This window comes from Lytechinus variegatus, chromosome 13 (assembly GCF_018143015.1).
Source record: "Lytechinus variegatus isolate NC3 chromosome 13, Lvar_3.0, whole genome shotgun sequence".
Lineage (NCBI taxonomy): Eukaryota > Metazoa > Echinodermata > Echinoidea > Temnopleuroida > Toxopneustidae > Lytechinus > Lytechinus variegatus.
This window is the reverse complement of record NC_054752.1, coordinates 27,846,806-27,868,456: the sequence shown is the minus strand read 5'-3', so window position 1 is coordinate 27,868,456 and position 21,651 is coordinate 27,846,806. Positions and strand designations below refer to the sequence as shown.

The following is a 21,651-nucleotide window of genomic DNA, read 5'->3' as shown; positions in this document are numbered from 1 at the left end:
TAGCGGAAAGCGCAAAATTCAAGCTCGGCTCACTGGCCGTCATCAGGAGCATTTATCATATCTTGTAAGTTTGTCTGTTTTATGGCCCATTTGGCATCCATGGCATTTTTGATATATTGAATCGACAATATACAATTAAGTGGTGTATATTTAAAAAAAAAATCTTAGGCATGTATGATGTTGGGGCCTTGTTTAAAACGTCGGCTGTTTGTGAATCACCAGACAAGAGCCGCGCCGCTCACCGCATCGCCTTTAATTTTACACCCGGAGTCTCTGGGGTAGATGCCAGCGCCGTTCCGTTCACTTGAACGAACAGGCGGCCGCGGCCTCACTGACTCATTTTTAAAGCTAAATTACATACAGTATGTGCAGTAAAACACTGATTTCGTGAGAAAGTCTGTAAAACCAAGGTTAAGTATTACTTTATCACCATCGATCTAGATATGGTGCAGTACATAAACTGCACTTTGTGAAATCATAAAATCTAAGGCTAAAAACCTAAGCTGAAAAACAATCACACTGCACTGAACAATCACACTAAACTTAACTTCTTAAGTCTGAAGTCTTGAAGATCGCCAACACAGATAGGCACGCGTGGGACAGTCTGTATTATATTGCTGGAATAAAGACCCTTATTTCTTAACAATTACACAATATCTTCCAGAATCCCCTGGCACATATTTTTTATTCATAATTATAAACAGACACTTCGGTGGTTGTGTAAAAAACTAAAAAACTAAAAAGTCATTTTGAGATTGTTACCACAGACAACTGGCATCTACAGGCCTATGGCAGTGAGTCCAAACTTAGCGTGTGTCCATTTTTCATGGACAGTCATTATCTAAAAAACTAGCCAATATCCTTAAAATCTGACATCATCAACGTAAAAAAGTGACCTAAAATTACCCATTCACGTAAGTTTCTTTAGGATGAGTTCAGTATTCATGAAAATATTGACAAAAGATTGAAATTTATCACCGTTACTCGTTAGCGCCCGTTCGGAAGAAATCTGATATCCTCAACGAGCATCACGATATCATTTTGCAAGCAGATATAAAATATGTGAGTTGAATGTGGTGCTGGCTGATTCTATAGCACTTTGTCGTCAATCTGATATAAAACTTTTACATTTTGAGCAGGAGTTTTTGTTTCAATCTCCACAAAACTTTGGTCCGCGAAGTTAGGTCACACTTTTTCAGAACAGTTTTCCAGCACAGGGCGCATTCGTCGATCGGAATAGAATTTTTGGATCGCGATACCGGCGAAACCCCTTGACCTACTTCACATTTTCGTCAATGATTTTATAGTTTACGATCTTGCCGTCAATGTGGTAACTACATGTATTTCTTGAATTGGTTTTGTATAAATAATGAATATTTTGTTAACAAACTTAAGCCTGATGAATATTTTTGAAAAGTCCGTGAAGTTTGGACATCCCATCATACACCTGAATCTGAATAGTTGGGTCAGCACACTCATTCAATGAACAAGGTTGTAATATAACCTTGTTCTCAGTTATATCTCCATGTGTGGCAAAATAAGGATGGCAATGTTTGGCTTATTTTCTCTTTTTGTTTGGGGCAAATGCCTGATTTTTTTACACTGACAGTTTCCATTACACCTATTATTCATACAACTTGGCTCTTATTTAAATTTGACTCTTAAAATAATTTTTTTCTTAATTAAAAATAGAGATCAAAAAATGAAAAATTTGTACTTTCCACCAATAGAGGGCGTACACAAAAATATGCCCAAAATTCAAGTTTTGTGCGCTCTAGTGAATACAAAAAATTATTCCCAAGTTACTAATGTAAAATAAATTGCAACTGTATGGAAATTAGTAATTTTGGTCACAAAAGTGATATTTTAATGATTTTTTAAAGTGTGTGCTCTGTACAACATTGGCATACCATAGTCCTACCTGAAGATTCCCCACAGGCAGGATGGTAGCAGTGAACAAGTGGGTCAGCAAAATGTCTGTAGTGTAAGTGTTATTTATGTACTAGCTCCGAAGTATGATATATCCACTGTTTCGGAGGAGTATTAAAAAATAATTTTTGATTTACACAGACAGATCATGTTATTGTTCTTGTTAACCATTTTCGGTTCATGAATGATCTAGGCTTAGCTTTGACTTTGTTCAAATGGGAGAATTAAAGTTAAGGCAAGCCTTGTAAAGTAAGACCGATATATCTGCTGTTTTGGAGGAGTTTTGAGGGATTTTTCAACATTTTCTGTTTCTGATTATATTTGTCCTCCAAGGAGTCAAGACGAAGTCTGACTCAGTGGAGCATATCCCTGACAATTATTTTAATGCCATTGTCTCATTGATAACGAGATAAGTACCATAGAATCTATGTAGATCTAGTCATAAATAATTGGGGAGATCATGGATTCTAAATTATTTGACATGTTTGAGCTTCTGCTTAGCCTAATGTGTTTATGGCAATGCACATGGAGTTATTAATAAATGTAGATCTGTGTGCAGTATGGTTGTGTTTATTGTTTGGCCTGAAAAGAATTTGGCATGGTAAAAGTTGCAAAAAGCCTTCACAACAACAGATGCCAATGGAGAAAAAAAAACACAATGAGGTGTCCTTTTGTCAGCCCTCCCTGTTTCGTCCCATTTGACAGTCATAATACAATGGCAATAAAATACAATAAACATACTTGTATAACTCATGCAAATTACATTTCTGGCAGTAGCAGCCAGTAAATTAATAGATCATTAATCTTGGAACCAGCTTGAATTGAATCTGTGAGTGTCATGTCTCATTTTTCTAACCCTGGCTCCAATTTTTTATATATTTTTTTACTTATTCTTCAGACCAATTATGCACTCTTAATACTTGGTGCAAGCTAGAAATGTATATAAACTTCCCAAGTAAGCCATTAACATGTTTCCACAATTGCATAGAACTAAAAACCTGACATTTGATTTTGTTTTTTTTTTAATAGATCTATCAATTTCAGTTGTAATATATTGTTGCTTAATTTTTGCCTCGATGCAGAGTTTGAATGGAGAGAACCTAAACATGCACAAATTGTCTGGAGAGACTGTTCGTCTCATATCCAGTGCTCAGGTCATCACATCTATTGCCAGTGTTGTGAAGGAGCTTATTGAAAACTCACTGGATGCTAATGCTGATAACATTGAAATTAAATTGGTGAGGACCCTTTTTTTCTTTCGTTTCATTCAGTAGCTTAAAGTGAATGCTAATAGGAGTGTCACATAAATGTTTTGAATCTGGCATTGTGTCTTGATGTTGAAAGTGAGAATTAGGCAATTGCTTGAGATTGGGTTAACAGTCGTCAATGTAGTTTGGGTGACACAACATTTGCTCCTGGCTTTTTAATTTTGTCTGTGATGTAGGGTTAGGGTAGGGTCTAGTGTTTAAATCCAGGGTTGAGGTTATAGTCATTTGATGTGTGTGTGGAATTTATAGAGGAGCGATGTCGCCGGAGCAAATTTCATGGAACTGTGGTTCTTGGTATTCATTTAAATGTCAACACCAACACCACAGACTGTATTAAGTCACCTATTGGTCCAAATTCCCAATGATGTAATAATGAAATAACATTTTGATATTGATTTATGAAGAACCGTGAATACTTTTAACATGGGCAATGGTATTTGCTAGGAAGCACGGAGTAGCCTTTTAACAAGTTAATTCTAATTCATCTTTGACAGGAAAACTTTGGCGTCGATAAGGTGGAGGTGCGCGACAACGGCGATGGGATCCGGGCGGAAGATGCAGATTTCATGGGTCGAAGACACTACACTTCCAAACTAACCAGCCATGATGATCTGGAAAACTTGTTCACCTATGGCTTCAGGGGAGAAGCTCTGGGTTCACTCTGCGCAGTGTCCAATGTTGCGATAGCAACAAAGACCAAGGATGAGGAGTTTGGAAGATGCTATATTCTAGATCATGAGGGGATCGCTTCATCACCAAAGCCATCACAATGTTGCACAGGTCATTAATTTTGGTACAAACTTTATCATTTTGTTTATTCAAGCAGCTTGTCAAGTTGCTTGGCCATACATGATGGTCCTATTTCGAGTTAAAGGTTGATTTGATATGTCAATGAAATGTTGTCATTCTGCGACAGGGCTTCTCAATCTCAATTCTCAATCAGAAACGGATTCTAACAGAGTTCCCATTCAGTGATAACCAATCACTTCCCAGTGATAACAGCCTTTTATGAAACAGGGACCTGGGTTTGTGAAACAGGAACATGGGGCCTGTTTCATGAAGGACCTACGAATATGGTGTACATACATGTACCATTTAACAGGGCTCAGTAGCCAATCAGAATAAAGGTTTCCATTGTAAGGCACTAATTGTAAGTCTTTGTGATTTAGGTCCCTGGTCATGACTTACTGGTCACTTACCCTCTTTGGCTGTCATTGTCCAATCCTTTTCTGCCCTTGAAGCCTCTTTCACCTCTTTCAGCTGCATGCCTATAATCTCTACTACTATGTTTCTTCATCTTTAGGCACGACTGTAACTGCTTCCCGTCTCTTCCACAACGTTCCAGTCCGGAAGCAATATTACAGCAATGCCAAGCGACGCAGGGAGGAGGTCAAGAAGGTGGAAGACCTCCTGCTCAGCTTTGGCGTGGTTTGCCCAGGAGTGCGCTTCTCTCTGAGCCACAACAAGGCATCTATATGGCAGAAGAATAAATTGCCTAACCTGAAGACTGCCCTCTTGAATGTTCTTGGGTCCAATGTCATGGGCCACCTTACGAGGGTTGAGAAGAACGATGAAGAGACACAGGTGGGTTGTGTTATGCCCAGATGTATAAGTACACACCCATTTAAACATTACTCATGGACAATTTTCCCCATCAGTGTACACTGCAGTATAGTCCAAACTTCAGACAGATCTACAGAGTGACAATAGATAAATGTCACTTTACACAAGGATGGGAAATTGTAGCATGAGTATTGTTTCCTTTCTTCATGTTGCACTGGATGTTGGGATCAGTATCAAGGAAAGTTGGGGATTCGGGAGGAAACATGCATTTCTGAAAGATCGTGACAATTTTCTGAGTGACTTGATTATCACATTTATTTTCAGGAATGTACATAAAAGATTCAACAAGATTCACCAGCATGTTGTCAGTTTATAGATACCACGATGGATATCTCTTGTAAAGCATAATCAAAAGCACCTATTTGGGACTTAAACATGATTTGTTTTCTTATTTTACTTTAAAGGCAACTAAAAAAAATCATGCTCACGTCCCCAATGGATGTTGAAAATAAAGCTGCCTTTGATATATGGAGTTGCGTTTGATAACAAAAAGATCATATATTCGGGAGCTTTGTGTGTGTACAAAATATTTTGATGAATTCAAATTACTAATGTAAATTTAGTGATTTACAATGATTTTATATACCTGGAGGGTGTTTCATAATTTACTGTTTGTTACTTACAATTACAAGAGACTTTATGATCGATTGGTGATCCTTTCATACAAACTGAATCAGCACCATTGTAAATCTGGGGGGTGTTTCACAAAGATTTAAGTATGACTTAGAGTCGCTCTTAAATTCCAAGTTGTGTGTGGTGTAGAAGGCATCACAGCATAGGTCAAATCATGTTAAGAGGACTTGTGCAACTGCTTATTACCTTAATCAGTCAGATTGGGCGAAACATATCACATGCGTGTTGACTCTAAGTCACACTTTAATTCTTTGTTAAACATCCCCCATGCGTATATAATTTACCACAAAAAAGGATCACCAGTCATTTTACAGTCGTAAATTACTTAAATGGCTTTATGAAACACCCACCAGGAGTTCAAATGAGCTCCTTCACTGTCTTCACCATTATTTTTTTTTCTTTTTCTTCTTTTTTCCTTTCAGGTTAAGATTGAAGGATATTTACCCAAGCCTGGCTCAGATGCTCAGTTGACCTCAAGATCTACAGATGATCGTACTTGGATTTCAGTCAATGGACGGCCAGTAACAATGAAAGATTTTTCTAAGGTGAGATCTATAGGATTTGCTTTGATTACTTAAGTGTGAGATACAATATAATAAGAGTGAGATGTACAAAAATCTAGTGTAATACATGAAAGGCAATTCCCCAAAATATTCAACCTTTTTGTAACATTTCTTTGCTTTTATTACTGCATTCCATTAAAGGAACCAATGCATGTATGAAATATGTTTGCATGTGCAATATCCCAGGGATGTAGTCGAAGCTGGTCACATGTAGACCTGCCAACCAGTACATTTTTGGCGAATTTAGTATGTTTCTTCAACCAAAATACGGCAGTACATTTTTTTCTTTAAAAAAATATGTTTTTGTAAAAAGAAAATCATAAAATATTGAGAAAAATCATCTCTATATGTCTCTATTTCATAAAACTTACACAAATATGGTTATTAGATCAATGTAATTTCAGGTAACTTTTTTCAGTCATTTTGTTAAACCAGGGTGAGATATACACATGTTTCAATGTGTGTTTTTTCAACTGCAAGAGCAGTGCACATTTTAGCTTGCATTGAGCTTGAGTGCCGCGAACCGGCGATGAGCGAGTGTGCCATGCATTTTATTATGAAATACACTTTTTTGGGGAAAAATACATTTTTTTAAATCACAGAATACAGTATTTAATTCCCAGAGGTTGGTAGGTCTGCACATGTACTAAGTCTATGGGAGAAGGTTTTATCCAGTGCCCTTGTGATGTAGAAGTACTGGCATTGACAATTTTCCTGCATTGCAATATACACAAAGGGTTGATTCATAACATCATCAATACAGTCGTAATGCTAAAAAAGTACTAACCAGAGATGTATATTTCTATTTTTTCAATCTGAGGGATGTAGGTTCAATTCCTAGTCATGGCATGTTCGTTAATCCGAACATTTGTGGCGTTATTCCAAAGGTTCGTTATTCATAAGGTTCAATAATCCGAATACGAAATAAGGTTCGATATTCCAAAAGTTCGTTAGTCCGAAAACGAAATAAGGTTCGTTGTTCCGAAGGTTCGTTAATCCGAAAACGATATAAGGTTCGTTGTTCCGAAGGCTCGTTAGTCCGAAAACGAAGTAAGGTTCGTTAATCATTACGTTTTCGGACTAACGAACCTTCGAATTACGAACCTCATTTCGTTTTCGGATTAACGAACCTTTGGAAACACAAACCTTCGGAATAACGAAGCTTCGGAATTACAAATGTATGCGCCACCGGTTCACCTTCCCATTCGTGAAAAGAATTCGTTACATTCTTTAAAAATAATATTTCTACCTGTTGCAAGCACGCTCCAGAAGAGAATGTTGAATATGAGACCTCCATCCTAAAAAGGGAAAAATAAAAAAAAAGTGAGGACTGATAAACGGATTTAAAAATTGGCTTTGTTTGTTTGATATCTGGGGAGTGTTTCATCAACATTTTCATCCGACAAGTTGTCAGATCTGACATCTTTCTTAGATGTTGATTGGTTGAGAGGTACTGTTACTATGGTAACTGTCGGATAAAATGGGACTTGTCGGATAAAACGTCTGACAAGTCCTTTCATGAAACGCCCCCCAGAAGAAGACAAAAAAAATAAATATATGGTTGGTTTGTTTAGAGATTCTCGCGCATAAATAAGCTATCATAATTATGTGGGGCAAAAAGGAAGAAACTGGGTGAACTTCTAACATTCCTTAGAATTTAATTTTTAAATATTGTTGATACCCACCATACTATTCGATTGTGCTTTCCCGTTCCTGTCACCACTGAAATATACTCGGAAGTTAAGTTGAGCAAAATACATACGCGACTGACTAGAGTGGCACAAATCAGTAGAGTACGGTGGAAAGCGCACTTATTATTTATGTATGATCGGAGTGGTATCACTGTATTCGGGGATGGTGTGGGGTAGTGCTGCAGCCGAACCGCCGAACCGAAGTTCGCCGAACTTGGCACTTCCGAACCGGACCGAACCGAACTCAAAGGCCTGGTTCGGAAGATCGGTAAAAAGAGTATGTTTGTATGCAATGCGTGAATGCGATGACTACATAGATTTAAGTATAAAATTAACAAAATATATATTGGTTAGTGATTGTGCACAAAGAGAATTCCACTCAATATATTTTTAAAATCCACTATGATAGCTCCCATCTCGTCTTTGATTGAACTGTTATCAACTTAAGAATATTTTATTAACATAAATATATTTTTTCTTAATAAAATGAGGGGGCATTTTGAAGCTAAACTCGGTATAAAAGTGTGGTGTATTTACGTATTGCCATAATCGATCGTGATCGTAATCGGACCTAATCATTTTGTATTTAATAAAGAAAAAGAACCAGACATAAATTCATTCCTGGTAAATGACAAAGTATGACAGTTTCGGTCTTGTGTTCGATTTTAAAATTTTTATCACTTTCAATTTTTTTTTTTATAAACATGAATAGGCCTGGGAGTAAACATCGATTGATCGAATGGTTCGATTGGCATGCCGCCAATCACCAATCGATTAGCAAAATATACACTAATCGAATGTTCGGCAGATCCCGATTATGACGTTGGCATAACTCTAATACCCGAGTAATAATAATAAAATGACAAGAAAACAATGATGACAGCTGTTTTTTACAGGTTTAAAAATTATGTTACCGAGGTAATGTTTAAAAAATTATCAATGATTGTATCACATTCACAGTTACATACCAACATGATAGCGCTCCCAAAATGTTAATCCCACCCGACCTTGCCCTCATACACAAAATAAGTCATTGTGTGCGTGCACAATAATAAGTAAACACATAACCAGCTCACTTGAGCTGATTGGACCTTCGGATAGCCAATGAAACTTTGGGAAACAAAGAAGCAGAAGGCATGTGGTTCCCTTTATTATCAGGAAAGGTCATGACTTCAGAAATAAATTGACCCCTCCCCCATCTGTGTGTGTGTGCGTGTGAGGGAAAGAGAGAGGGAAGGATAGGGGGTGGGAGCCGGAGAATTTCTTTCATGTTTCAGAACAATGCAACCTTTTCTATATCCCCCTCAACCAATGAAAACTACATTCCAACACGCGCCCGCCTTCACCAGTACTTTCTCGACTAGTCTCCAAAAATAGACCCAGTTATACATGTGGGTTCAAATGATAAAAAATCGTAATTTTGAAAGGTATTTCAAATGAAATATTTTTTTTTAATACATGTGTAGCATCGTGGGCAGTGCCACAAGTGGAGGCGGGGACATGGTGTGGGCAAGGGATGAAATTTTTCAAGTGAAATGCTCCACCTGGGCTCAGTCTCAAAGAATATACTTCATGAATGAGTTGTTTACGTCTTTGGACTCGGCGGGGCTGATTCATTTATATGCAGGGGTGTGGCACTTGGAGGGATGCATGCATAATACCAGGTTACCAGTATTGATTTAGGAAAGATTTTCATTGGAACAATAAACTGAAAGATTTAATCTCATTTCATGAAGTTTCTTTTGATATAAAAAAAATCATGGAGAAGGGGGAAAAGGGCCTCATTTATGCTAAACATGTGATTTTGATGGAGATTTCTTCATGGGGGGGGGGGGGGGGGTCACCATAAAGTAGGTCAACTATTGTGACTTAAAAGACGTGATTCCCGACGAACAATCGAATCATTCAATTATTTTTCCAGGAATAATCGAATGTTAATAATAACAATCGTCCCAGGCCTAAACATGAATATATTTTTTCCTTATAAAATGTGGGGACATTTTAAGCTAAACTCAGTTAAAAAGTGTAGTTGAATTACGTATTGCTGTAATCGGATGTACATTTAATTGAAAAGACATAAATTAATTCCTTGTGACTGACAAAGTAATGGTAAAGTATATATATTCCACCTTCTGAAATTTCCATAATAATATAAAAGATAAATAAATAAGAGATGAAGGAATGAGGGTGAAAAAAACAAAAAAGATAAAAATTCAAACCAAATCAACGCATGTTCCCTGATCGATGTTCCGGAAATGGTTGGTAAGGAAAGTTGAAACAGGAAGTCCAAACTGAACAACCTGCTCTCGGTTGCTATTATACAGGTAAAATTCGTATTCCTAACTTGAAACGTTTTTCCATTGTCAATATTTTCTTAAAAGTGGTTTAATCTGGCCAATTACTGAAAATGAAATGATAAATTATCAGTTCCGTCTTAGTTCTGACGATCAACGCAGAGTGATTTCACAACACTAAAATACGCAGTACAGTCCCATGTACTCATTTTCGTGTTAGAAATATGTTTGAAGTCACGTAGCGTCGATCTTTCTGGACCAAGAATGGACTGATATTTTATCTTTTTAAAGTAATTCATTGACCAGATTTTACCACTTTTCAGGAAATAGGGACTTTCTAAAACACTCATATTCTTTGGAATGTGAATTTTACCGGTATAATAACAGTTGAGTGGAGGTTGTTTGTCTACTATTTCGACATTCCCGATCAACACTTTCCAATTTGAGAAGCTGCGTTGCAATGACATCGTAATCGATCATGATCATAGCTACATGAAATAATCGTGAAAAAAATATTCTGATCTTTGTAATTCTATTTCTGTCCTGATTCTCTCGTTATCAATATTTTTTTCTTTTGATTTTTTTATTTTCATTTTAAAAATGAAAGTAGAAATGACTTATTTTTTGTTTATTAAAACAAAAGAAAGTTCAACAATTATCTTAACTATTCTTTTTAGAAACAAAATTTATTATTAATACATGACAGTTCATCCTAGAGATTACATGTTTGTAGGTCGGCGATCTTTATTTTTTATATGTTATATTTAATTTGGCATTTATTGCCGAACCCCGAACCGAACCAAAGTTCGGAAAAAAATTGCCGAACCCTGCCGAACCGAACCCGAACATGCCGCCTGACTTGCAGCACTAGTGTGGGGTGGGGGTCGGAATTGATCTATCTATATATTTCTTTAAGTCGATTTACAGGGGTGATACAGTGTTCCTCGGCCACTCCCTTAAATCTCAAGGATTCAAAACAAATCCAGATTGGCTGTGATTGGTAACCAGCTGAATAATTGAATTCATTATTTATTTTTTTAGGTTTAACTTTTCAATCTCAAAAGATTCAAATTCAAATCATAGCTTTATGTATAATTCCACAAGGCTTAAATTTAAATTTAACATTCGGCTGGTCAATATAAGCACGGTCGAATTAGTTTCATTATAAATCCTTTGTAATTAGAGTGTAGTACCTCACTCATTTTCAGTTACGTATACCGTTGATCACGGTATTAAGGGGATGAAGATAATTGTGAGTCACTTATTGCGCTCTCAGTAAGTGATGCGCGAAGCGCGCTCAATATCCGTATAGGCCTATACTGAACTGAAAAAGAGACATTCTGGAGGACCGTTTGAAGGAATTCAGGAGGTGCGATATCTCAGTCGGCAGAGCGGGGGATTCGTATTCCGGTGACCCTGGTTCGATTCCCACTTGGTGCGCTTGTGCCGTTGGGTAAGGCATTAATCCTCAGTACCAGGTCCTTCGGAGGGGACCTTAAGCCGTCGGTCCTCTGGTTGCTTGCTTACAAGCATTCATGCTTTATTAGCAATCAGGTAAAAAATCACCACAATCATCAAGAGCATACGTATTGCACTGATCAAAATGATACGAGCGCAAAGCGCAAGCTATTTTTTTCTAATTCAGACCTGAAAAAAAAACATTTCAAAGTACTGTAGTTTTGTGTAATAATCGTGTTACGAATCCCTCTTCATAAAAATTGAAAGAACGAAGCGCGAGCTGATTTTTGTATCTTTTGAACCCAAATGGGAACATTTTAAGAACTAACTGATATGCAGAACTGTAATAAAGATGATCTAAATAACATTATGAATTCGAGTGCGAAGCGTGAGTTGTTTTTTTTATTTTAAACCTAAAAAACGGGAAAATTCTAAGGACTGAAGCGCGAGCTGGAAAATTTTTGATAATCAGAACTGAAAATGGAATACATTTTAAAGACTGTTTGTAGGAATTCATAAAGGCCATACGTGTCTCACCATTAAACAAAGGAGAGCGCGAAGAGCGGTTTTTTTTGTATATTCAAACCTAAAAATGGAACATTTCTAAGCACTTTTTGCCGTAATGCTGACAAAAGATGCGTATACCTCTAAACGAAACAACTAAACGAAAACTCGCAGACTGATGAGGAGAAATATTTGAAAATGGAAAATTTTAAGCGGCATTTAATCCTCTTGGACGGGGATGATGTGCCGAGAGGAGTGAACGCATATGCCCTCAGAAAATCGTTTCATCAAATTCTGAAAACCATCCATTTTTAACTTTGAATCTTTTTTCTCCACCTACCCCTCTTCCTCTCTTTTCACCATTTTTTGAGAGAGCGTGCCCCTTACCCCACCCGTGGTTACGTCACTGCTCATTGCCCTGTCATTATCCCCCTCCTCTTATTTTCCTCTTTAAAAAAAAAACTTCTCATTTCTCATCGCTACTTTTTTCCTACTATTTAAAAAAATCATAATGGCGATGGAGCTAGAATTTTTGACATGGTATATGGGGCAAAAAATTTAAAAGCAGAGAGAAAACGAAACGAGCGAGCACAGATATTTTCAATTGAAAAATCTATTTAAAAAAATAGGTTTCGACACAATATTCAGAAAATTATATCATATTTCACCTCATTTTCTTTTCTTTCTTTTCTCTCCTTTTTCAGTCGTGAAAATGTTGGGGTTCATGACACTAAGTCCCCCCGTCTCTTCGCCATTGAGTCAATGCTGGTGATCAATAACATTTTTTGCTCTCCGTCATAAAATTGTTTAAAAGCTTTGGAGATTCTGAGTCTCCAGTAATTACACAATACAGATTCCTTTATTCATCTTTTGAACATATATTTCACCATTTTCTAGATTATTTTCATCTAAAAGCCTTCTAACATCAAGAAAAGCGGCATTAAATTTTATAGATCTTTTATAGTTTGCACCCTGGAGAAGTGAGAGTAATGATTATACATACGTCATATTGCTTTTATTTTCTAGTTTCTATTTTTATGAGTATAGGTGAAATCTACGAGGTGCTGAAATGATACATGAACAAAAGAATATCGAATGGAGGTAATTTGAGGGGCCGTTGCAGAAGTCATTACAACACAATAATATCCAAGTCCCGATCCAAGTCTTTTGGAAGCGCATAGAAACTTATACCCCTTTCATATTGCGCTTTTCACCAAAAGCCAAAGTCTTCTCCTTCTTCTCCTCCTCTTTCTCCCCTTTCTTCTTCTTTGCCTTCTTCTTCCATAATAATCAATAGAAATAAGATTCACAGTATATTTGTATGCATCCCTCCTCCAATCTTCAAGGAATAAGTTTCCCATTAACATGATTAAAGAGATATTATCTTATACCCCCTCCTCCTCTATGTCTCTGTCTATCTCTTCCCCTCTCTCAGTTTCGTCCTCACACGCATACACCCACACACAACCTAACACACACTCCCACATGTACACCCGCATACATCCCTTCTCACACAGTCTGGACTTAATTAAAGCATAATAAAATAAAAGTGAAAAAGACAGTGAGTGCTTATCACAATTTTACACTGATTTGTTTTTTTTTTCTCTCTTTCTAAAGTTTCTGTCTCAAGTACTGTAGAATATCGAGGTGGAATTATGGTAAGTGTCAGGGTTGTGATTAATGTCAGAGTTAGGATGAGTGTTACGATAAGTGTTAGTGTTGGTGTTAGAGTAACAGGAAGGTAAGGACAAGATTATGGTAAAGACAGGATTAAACTGGATTAGTGTTAGGGTTAACGTTAGTATTGAGGTTAGTGTAGATATTAGGCTTAATGGAATTAAAGTTGGTTTCAGAATGCAGAATCAGCATACAATGTTAGCATTCATTAATGATAGAGTCCGTGTTAAAGATCAGTGTTATGCCCATAGCTTTGGGTCGCAAATGTTAAAAAATACAACCAGGGATATCTGAAATTATGCTGTCAATGTAGACCTCATCTGAACTGATCGAAAGGACCCTTTTCATCAAAGAGTTTGGTGCCAGAGTCTAAAGTTGAAAGGTGAAATTCACGTCTGTACCTTCCGTTTTTTCACGATATAAGTCATCGAAGATTTCATTTTGAGCTACTGTAAAATGGTTTTTCCAGTCGCCAACTTCACCTAGGTAGGAAGAAGACAGAAATAATATATGTTTTACTATTACAGTCTTACCCGGTATCACTTTGGCATTTTTTTTAAATATTATTGCCATGAAGAACACCCCCGCCCATCCATTGACGACTTGCGTAAACTTTATTGCCAATATATTTCTTACAAACGATATTTATTTTATATATGCGAAACACTTCGAAACCAAATAATTTTAGCTTACATCAGCAGAAACATGATTAATGACACAAATTTGAGTTGATTGTGACTGACTATAATTATATTGGTCAGATACAGAAATTATTCAACACATAGTTATATTGACATGTCCTTTTGCCAGTGTAATAATTATCATGATAATGAATTCTTTTAGGGTAACCACTGCAATTACGAGGCCACTCTACTCAATAGTCTCATAGGATAATAATTATGTTACCAGAAACGTAAAGAGCCAACAATTCGAGGGGCTAGATATGATGTATCAGGGAGAATTTATTCAAATATCCGAGCGAGTGAAGCTATCGAGCAAAAGTTTTGACATAATTATTACAAAAATCCAATCTTCTGATAGATTTCGACATTTTATTCAGAAAATAATATCAGATTTTACCCATCTCTCTTTAATTTTCTTTCCTTTTCTCTGTTTTTCTTGGTTATGACGATTTTTTTTGCGGGGGGGGGGGGGGGCAAGCGCCCCAAGCCGCCCCTCCCATCTGTACACCGCTGATTATTACCTTTTCCAATCTAAATTATTGACGTATAATACTCTGTAAAAACTGCGGCGTTAAAACTGACACCAATTGGTGTTAATAGAGGACCACACTCTGAGGTGTTAAACTTACACCCTAGAGATTGAACATAACACCAAAGAGTGTAAATGTAACAACCAAAGGTGTTGTAATAACACCTATAGGTGTAAAACTAACACCACCAACTTAACACCGGTGTAAAATAACTGGTGTGGTCCTCTATGTACACCGGTTAAGACCACAGTTTTTGATGTGTACAAAGAAGACAGAAGGTCCCATGTTTTAAAGTAAGTCTCAGGTATGACTCAGCTTCAAATCCAACCCACAATATCCTATTCCTATGATAATGTGGGGGCTGTACCTCTGATCCACATGCCAAGAAATCGCAATCGAACTGAACTTAATTCATATAATCCCTCATGTTAAAATATATTTAATCCAGTTATTAAGTAGAAATTGTAAATCAGTGGCGTATGAGCTAAAAATGTTCAGGGGGGCAGATATGGCGTATCAGGGAAAAAGTATGAACTTTGCGAGTGCGCAAAGCGAGAGAGAAAAATCGAAATTTTCATTACAATAACCCAATTTTGTAATAGATATTGACATAATATTCTGAAAATAATCTCACATTTCACCATTCTCTAGTTCCTTTTCTCTGTATTTTTCGTCGTGAAAAGCCCTCCCCCATCTGTGCGCCACTGTTGAGAACAAAGTCCCAGATTTTTCTAGTGATAATGGTATTAGAATTCTGTAACCCTATATAGGGGGGCACTCGGATTTTGGAATGAGTAGGGGTGTGCGGCCCCAAAATCGGAGTTGCCAATCAGTAGATTTAGTAAATTTAGTAGATTCTTAAGGGGGAAGTGCCATTGAAAAGGATTTCCCTCTGAGAAAAAAGATTCTTTCAACTTGTGGATGAATTATAATTTTGAATTTTTTCCAAATTTTTAAAGAAAAATACGATTTTTGGCTTGGAAATAATTATGATAAAAGAAATAAAGAATATAGTATTGTATCCCCAACTAAGATTGATATCTCTTCCTTGAGAACAGAAGTTACTGTGAAATGAGATAGTTAAGAGCTATATAGATGGCCATCAGCAATGGGGGGGGGGGGTCTAGGGAACCAGAATTTGACATGAAATTGGTGTCTTCGAGAACTATACTAGTAATGTCTGAAATGACGGGCTTACGAACGAGAAAGAACGGGCTGGTCAATGAAGAATGGTGAATATGATATGATCATGATGATTAGAAACTGCTGGCAAGTCGTGAAACGGGGGGTCTTTAGGACCGCACATACCATTATACGTGAGTGCAAGGGGGCCAGGTTATCATCTAGTTATAACGTCAATATTCTCTTCTGCACAAGCAGGACAGTTTCGATAAAATTGAAGATGTATCAACCTACCTTTCCTTAGAAACGATCTCTTTTGTTTCACTGCTTCCTTGAAGATGGGCAACGAGTCGGGATTCGATTTCGGGTCCTTCTTCATTGCGGCAAATGTCGAGTTCTCCGTGACCACGTCAATGATTTCTTCTGAAAGGTCTTTGCCGAGGAACTCGCAAACTCGTACAACAGAAGCTCGGAGGTCCTGAAAGTTTGAGCGGGAAATTAAGATTAATTTATTACTACATCCAACATAATTTCTAGTTTCTTTATTCTTCTTATTTTGTACTTATTTTCACTTTTTTTCTTTCTTATCATGCATCTTTTTCTTCCGTATCATTCTCCTTCCCCTTATATTGATTCTTCTTTTTTCGTTTTCTTCTTCTTTAATCTTGTTCTTCATCATCTTCTTTAACTTCTCTTTCGTATCAGTAATTCAATCAAGTAATCAATCACAATCTCCTCTTTCATATCTTCAATGTTACCATGGTTACTTTTTTCATTTCCTCATATGTGATAAAAAGCACATTGGGTTCATTTCGCTTATTCCACCAATAGAAGACGTTTTCAAACCAGGATCCTCGGGGAACTGGGGGGGGGGGGGGGGCAGAGAAAAAGAGACAATGTAAAGAAGAGAAATTAAAAAATATGTAAACAAAAAAAAATAGACAAACAAGAAATTTTGTATGAAACTATGAACTCTCTGTATGAATTTATTCTTTCAAAAATATTTATCTGATCAACAGCAGATTTTAAGAAAGCGAGGAAGCATGCAAGAAAGAGATAACAGAGGAGAGAAAGAGTGGGTAGAAAGAAAGAAATAAAGAAGGAAGGAAGAAAGGAAGGAAGGAAGGAAGGAAGAAAGAAAGAAGGAAAGAAATAAAGAAAGAAAGAAAGAAAGGGGAGGAGAGAGGGGGAGAGATGGGAAGGAGAGTGCTGGGATAAAACAAACGAGGGATTTTTTAACTATGTTTTTGTCTCTATTCTCAGATTTGAAGTAGTCAAGTCACCTTTAAGTTAACAATGGGTTACAAAGTTTAATAAGCAACCAATTAAAATCAAGGCTTTCCGGGAAGATATACCTTTGGATGCCAGAGTCACTATAATAGTAGGCCCAACTTTTATGCAAGAGGCCCATGGCACCAAAACAGGAGAGAAAGGTTTAATTTATAATAGATTATTTATTTTTTGTTTAGAGCGGAAAGCATCCATAAAATGTAGATAATGAAGATGATTAATGATGATGAGAAGGATTAATGAGGAGGGGATGAGAGTGATGATGATGAGGATTAATGAGGAGGAGGGGATGAGGGTGATGATGATGATGATGACACTGTAAAAAATAAAGTGCTAATTTAGCACTTCCAGTGCTTGCATAGTGACTGCATAATTGGTGTCAGTTTTAACACCGCAGTTTTTACAGTGTATACCAGTACTGATTTTCTATAGTTCAAATTTAAACTAGAAAATCAGCACTCGAGGTGCAGTCATTATACAAGCACTGTAAGTGCTAAATTAGCAGTTCATTTTTTTACTGTGGATGATCAATTATTTGTTGATTTTCTCGTCATCTAATCTAGGTCAATAATGATGTTGCCCCGAACTATTCGCTGATTATTCTATTTTTTAAAGACGGCGTGAAGCTTCAAAAATAACTTACAGAGAATAACATAAAAATGACCACTTACTTGAGTCGTTACAAAAGTCAATGAAGAAGTCATTCCAGTCTCTATACTGAGGGAGGGCAGGTGATACGTTGCAGAAATGGAAGTGCGATACAGCCGCATCCTTAGGGTTCCTGGCGACGTATACAATCTAGAAAATATTGCATAATAGAGTACAACTAAATTTATAGTCGTGTTACAGTTTACATAGGCGGTTGAAGCGGGGGAACGGGGGATGTGCCCCCCCCCCTAAATTTGAGGTGCACGGGGGACGATCCCCCCACCTAAATTTTTTGTTGATAACTTTTTTTTTTGCTTGTCAATTTCGTTTCCTGCGTCCCCCCTAAAATTTTGGGTTGATAACCCTATTTTTTTGCTTGTCAAAAATGTTGGTGATCCCCCCTAAAATTGATGGCTTCCGCCGCCCGCCAATGGTCATTTATACCTATAGTTCCCACTTTCACGATTCGCGCCACGAGTGAAATCGTGATCTAATTCGCACCACGAGTGAAATCGTGATTAAATGGTGGTGATCTTATCAGATCTTGAGGTCAGTCGTGGCAATTGTTTTGAATATAGACAAATTTTGCACGCCTCAAAAAAATCTGTTGCTATCAGCTACGAAAGGCCAGTCGTATCGTATTGCAAAACAGGGAGAACGAGGTAATGTATATCCAACTCCAATACGACTAGACTGATGCTTCCACCTTTTCAAATGTTTTATACTTTTATACACGTTCTACCGAAGTTTATGAATAACTTTCTGTTAATTCTTCTTATTTTATACTGTAAATGCAGAAAGAACATCAATTTGCATGCAGGTAAACAGGCCCTTGCATGTTTTAACGCCGCATCAAAGTGAATAATCAGCAAATATAATGTACTAACTACGACTTTACCATTATAACTGCAACTACGAGAAAATTGGTGAACATTCCTTTTTCTTTCTTTGAATAAATCATACCTTTGGTTTCTTTTCCTCTAGCTGACTGGGAAGGAATGGAGGTGGTAACTGGGTTTTAAGAATGCGAGGAGAGGGCATATCCCTGGCAATCTCATACAGCCCATTGTCATTTTCAGCCTGTTTACAAGGGGAGAAGGGAAAAGGAAATAATAACAATAATCTTGCTTGTATAGCGCTTAACACTTACTTAATCATAAGTCTCTAAAGACTACAGCAATGCAGCAAAATTACCCTGGCTATTAGCAGAGCAATTCCTACCAGGTACCCATTCACCTCAGGAAAGGAAAAAGAAGGAAGGAAAGGACGCCATGGCTTGGAATTGAACCCACGTCCCTCAGATTTAAAGACAAGAGTCATAACCACGAGACCACGACGCCCCCACTATTCATATTAATGATGTAGACATGGGGGTAGGGGCGCCCACGTCACTGTCGTAGATACAACCGATCTGAATAATTATAGAAATTGATAGTGACACCAAGCAAAAGTTTTTTCTTCCAACTTCCTCCCTAAAAATGCTTTATTCAACATTAATTTTACCATATCTAAATTATGGAGCAATTGTTTGGGGAAACACACACTCAACCTACCTAGATAGAATATTGCTTTTACAAAAGAAGGCATTGCGTGTTATTTTCAACTTGTCCTGGAGATCTCACACAGATGAGTTGTTTTTAAACAATAACATTCTAAAAATAAAAACACTGTACCAATATAATTTAGGTCAATTCATGTATCAGTTAAACAATAATATGTTACCACCCATATTTAATTTTTCATTTAACAAAAACAAAACCCTTCACAAATATCCCACACGTCAATGCGATGAATTTCATTTACCACTACCCCGGACCATCCTTGCAAAATCAATTTTTACTTTTGAAGGCCCTAGACTCTGGGGAACTATCAATAGTAACATCAAAGAATCTCCAAGCCTTAATTCTTTCAAATATAAGTTCAAAAAATTTCTTCAAGATAACCATTGAATTTAACTCTTCATCACTCAAGCTCTTGTATTTTTTTAATCAAACATGTTTATCATGTCACGTACACTTATACATCTCTTTCGTTTTCCTGTTGATCGGCGAGGTCCGTCTGTGAGTGCTGGGGCTGGATTCTGGAGACCTTTAATCTCTCTTTTTCTTATTTCCTTTTCTATTTTTATTTCCAATTTTTCTTTTTAATTCAACTGGTCATGCTCAAGTTGGTACCTTATTTTTTTTATATGCTAAACAACTGCAAGAATATTTATTAGGAGGCTGCACTCTACAAGCTCCGCTTTTTAGCAGCCTCCTCCATTTTCAACCTGATTTGTAATAATCTTGAATATAATTTTCTGTACAGGAATAATTGAAATATGTTTTGTTATGTATATATGTCAACATGTACAGAAGAAACTGTAATTGTTGAAAATGGAAATAAACGAATGAAATGAAATGAAAGGTGTAAAGTTCAGGAGGGGCTCTAGGATTAGTAAAAAAAAAGAATAAAAGGGGGCGGGGAACCTATAAAGGTGACATATTTTTTTCGCACCTAAAATATGATGGCAATTTTCATGTTTTATTGTAGTTATACACGAACATAAAGCACTCTCCTTTTGACATTCCTCTCTCCATTAACTATCTCTGTTCCTCCTTTACTACCCATATTGGAGACGACCATCCCCGATCCTGATTTTCGGGAGATATAGCATTTTGACTTTTGAATTGAATCCCTGTGGCATCTCTAAGGATTGAACTTATTTGAAGAAATCATGTGTTTATATGTCACTATAAGCAAATATCAACATTGCCCTTGGTTTCCGCGGGAGGTGTAGGTGTGCTACATATACCTAGGGGTGCTGTGTGTGCTATTCTCTATAGGTAGCACTCTATGGAAATCTGGGCCCTGTTATACAAAGAGTTACGATTGATCCGATCAATTACGATTGATCAATCGTAACTCTTTGTACAACATTGAACCCAAGCAGCTTCGTTTTTTTAGTGAAAACCCCCTTTTTGTTGTCAAATTCAAGCCAGCACACTGTCTTTTTTTTTTAAGAAATCGTTCCCAGGGCCATGAATATCAATGCCCCGCACCCTTTGACCCTGTCCCATTTCGCCATGCCCCATTTGGCCCACCATTACTTTGAGGGTACTGTCACAATGCGACTGTAAGTCTATTTAGTGTTAACCCCTAGTAACCATTCAGCTTGTATATAATAAAAGGAATTTGGGTGGTTGACTCTTGCCATAGTCCCAGAGTCAATCAACTGTATCTTTAAGTAAGTGATCAAACCCGCTGGGGTGTAAGGATTAGAATTTTACTTTGACTTCTTGACAAGCTTAGGTCATGAGCATTGGGTCATTTAACTTGATATATTTTGTTAAGTTCAATGGGTCTCTAAAATTCTATAGATGTTTGTTTTTATGTATGAGAGGAAAAGATTGTTGAGAATGTTTGAGATGGGAGTTTTGAATAGGTGAAATTAAAGCTTGGATAGTTAAGTAGTTTTAATTGGATATGTTCAGCGTGGAAGAGTAAAGCAGAGGAATATTGAGAATGTTAATGACTTTGTCTTTGTGAGAGTCATGATGGAGTGGTGTTTGAGTAAAAGCAATTCAGAAATCGTTTGATTCTCGGGAGAGGAAGACCCTTCCACATTTGGTCTTAACTCGGAGTGTGAGGGTGTGGTTCTCGTAGGCCATTACTTTGGGTGTATGTTGCAGGCTGTGTAGTGCAGGCACAGCGGAGTCTTAATCCCCATCGTTGGCAGGCTGGATCCAGGCAGCACAG

General features: G+C 37.1%; 2 protein-coding genes across 8 annotated transcripts in view; one reads left to right on the top strand and one right to left on the bottom strand.

Annotated features, from left to right (window-relative positions):
* On the top strand, window positions 1-13,908 carry LOC121425902 (PMS1 protein homolog 1-like). 2 transcript variants are annotated; one of them, XM_041622003.1, is made up of 6 exons: window positions 1-64; window positions 3,012-3,167; window positions 3,692-3,977; window positions 4,501-4,781; window positions 5,876-5,998; window positions 12,668-13,908. In XM_041622003.1, exons 2-6 carry the CDS (start codon window positions 3,036-3,038, stop codon window positions 12,671-12,673), a joined length of 828 nt encoding a protein of 275 aa, XP_041477937.1. In that variant the 5' UTR covers window positions 1-64; window positions 3,012-3,035; the 3' UTR covers window positions 12,674-13,908. The 2 variants fall into 2 exon arrangements, with proteins under 2 accessions (XP_041477937.1, XP_041477936.1); XM_041622002.1 differs by lacking the exon at window positions 12,668-13,908 and having other exon boundaries at window positions 5,876-6,311.
* LOC121425901 (sulfotransferase 1E1-like) overlaps window positions 13,530-21,651 on the bottom strand; it is a 24,541-nt gene continuing 16,419 nt past the window's right edge. For all 6 annotated transcript variants that reach the window (XM_041621997.1, XM_041621999.1, XM_041621998.1 and 3 more), the window contains 5 exons: window positions 18,877-18,993; window positions 17,937-18,063; window positions 16,743-16,837; window positions 16,270-16,453; window positions 13,530-14,122 (listed from right to left, as the gene is read on the bottom strand). In XM_041621997.1, the coding sequence (XP_041477931.1) occupies window positions 14,010-14,122; window positions 16,270-16,453; window positions 16,743-16,837; window positions 17,937-18,063; window positions 18,877-18,993 (636 nt within the window). In that variant the 3' untranslated portion in view covers window positions 13,530-14,009. The remainder of the gene's footprint in view (window positions 14,123-16,269; window positions 16,454-16,742; window positions 16,838-17,936; window positions 18,064-18,876; window positions 18,994-21,651) is intronic.

Excerpts from the sequence above, each read along its gene's own strand:
- LOC121425902 (XM_041622002.1), top strand. The coding sequence starts at position 3,036 with ATGCACAAATTGTCTGGAGAGACTGTTCGTCTCATATCCAGTGCTCAG. Across the intron at positions 3,168-3,691 it reads ATAACATTGAAATTAAATTG|GAAAACTTTGGCGTCGATAA; the intron begins GTGAGGACCCTT and ends CATCTTTGACAG. Across the intron at positions 4,782-5,875 it reads AGAACGATGAAGAGACACAG|GTTAAGATTGAAGGATATTT; the intron begins GTGGGTTGTGTT and ends TTTTCCTTTCAG.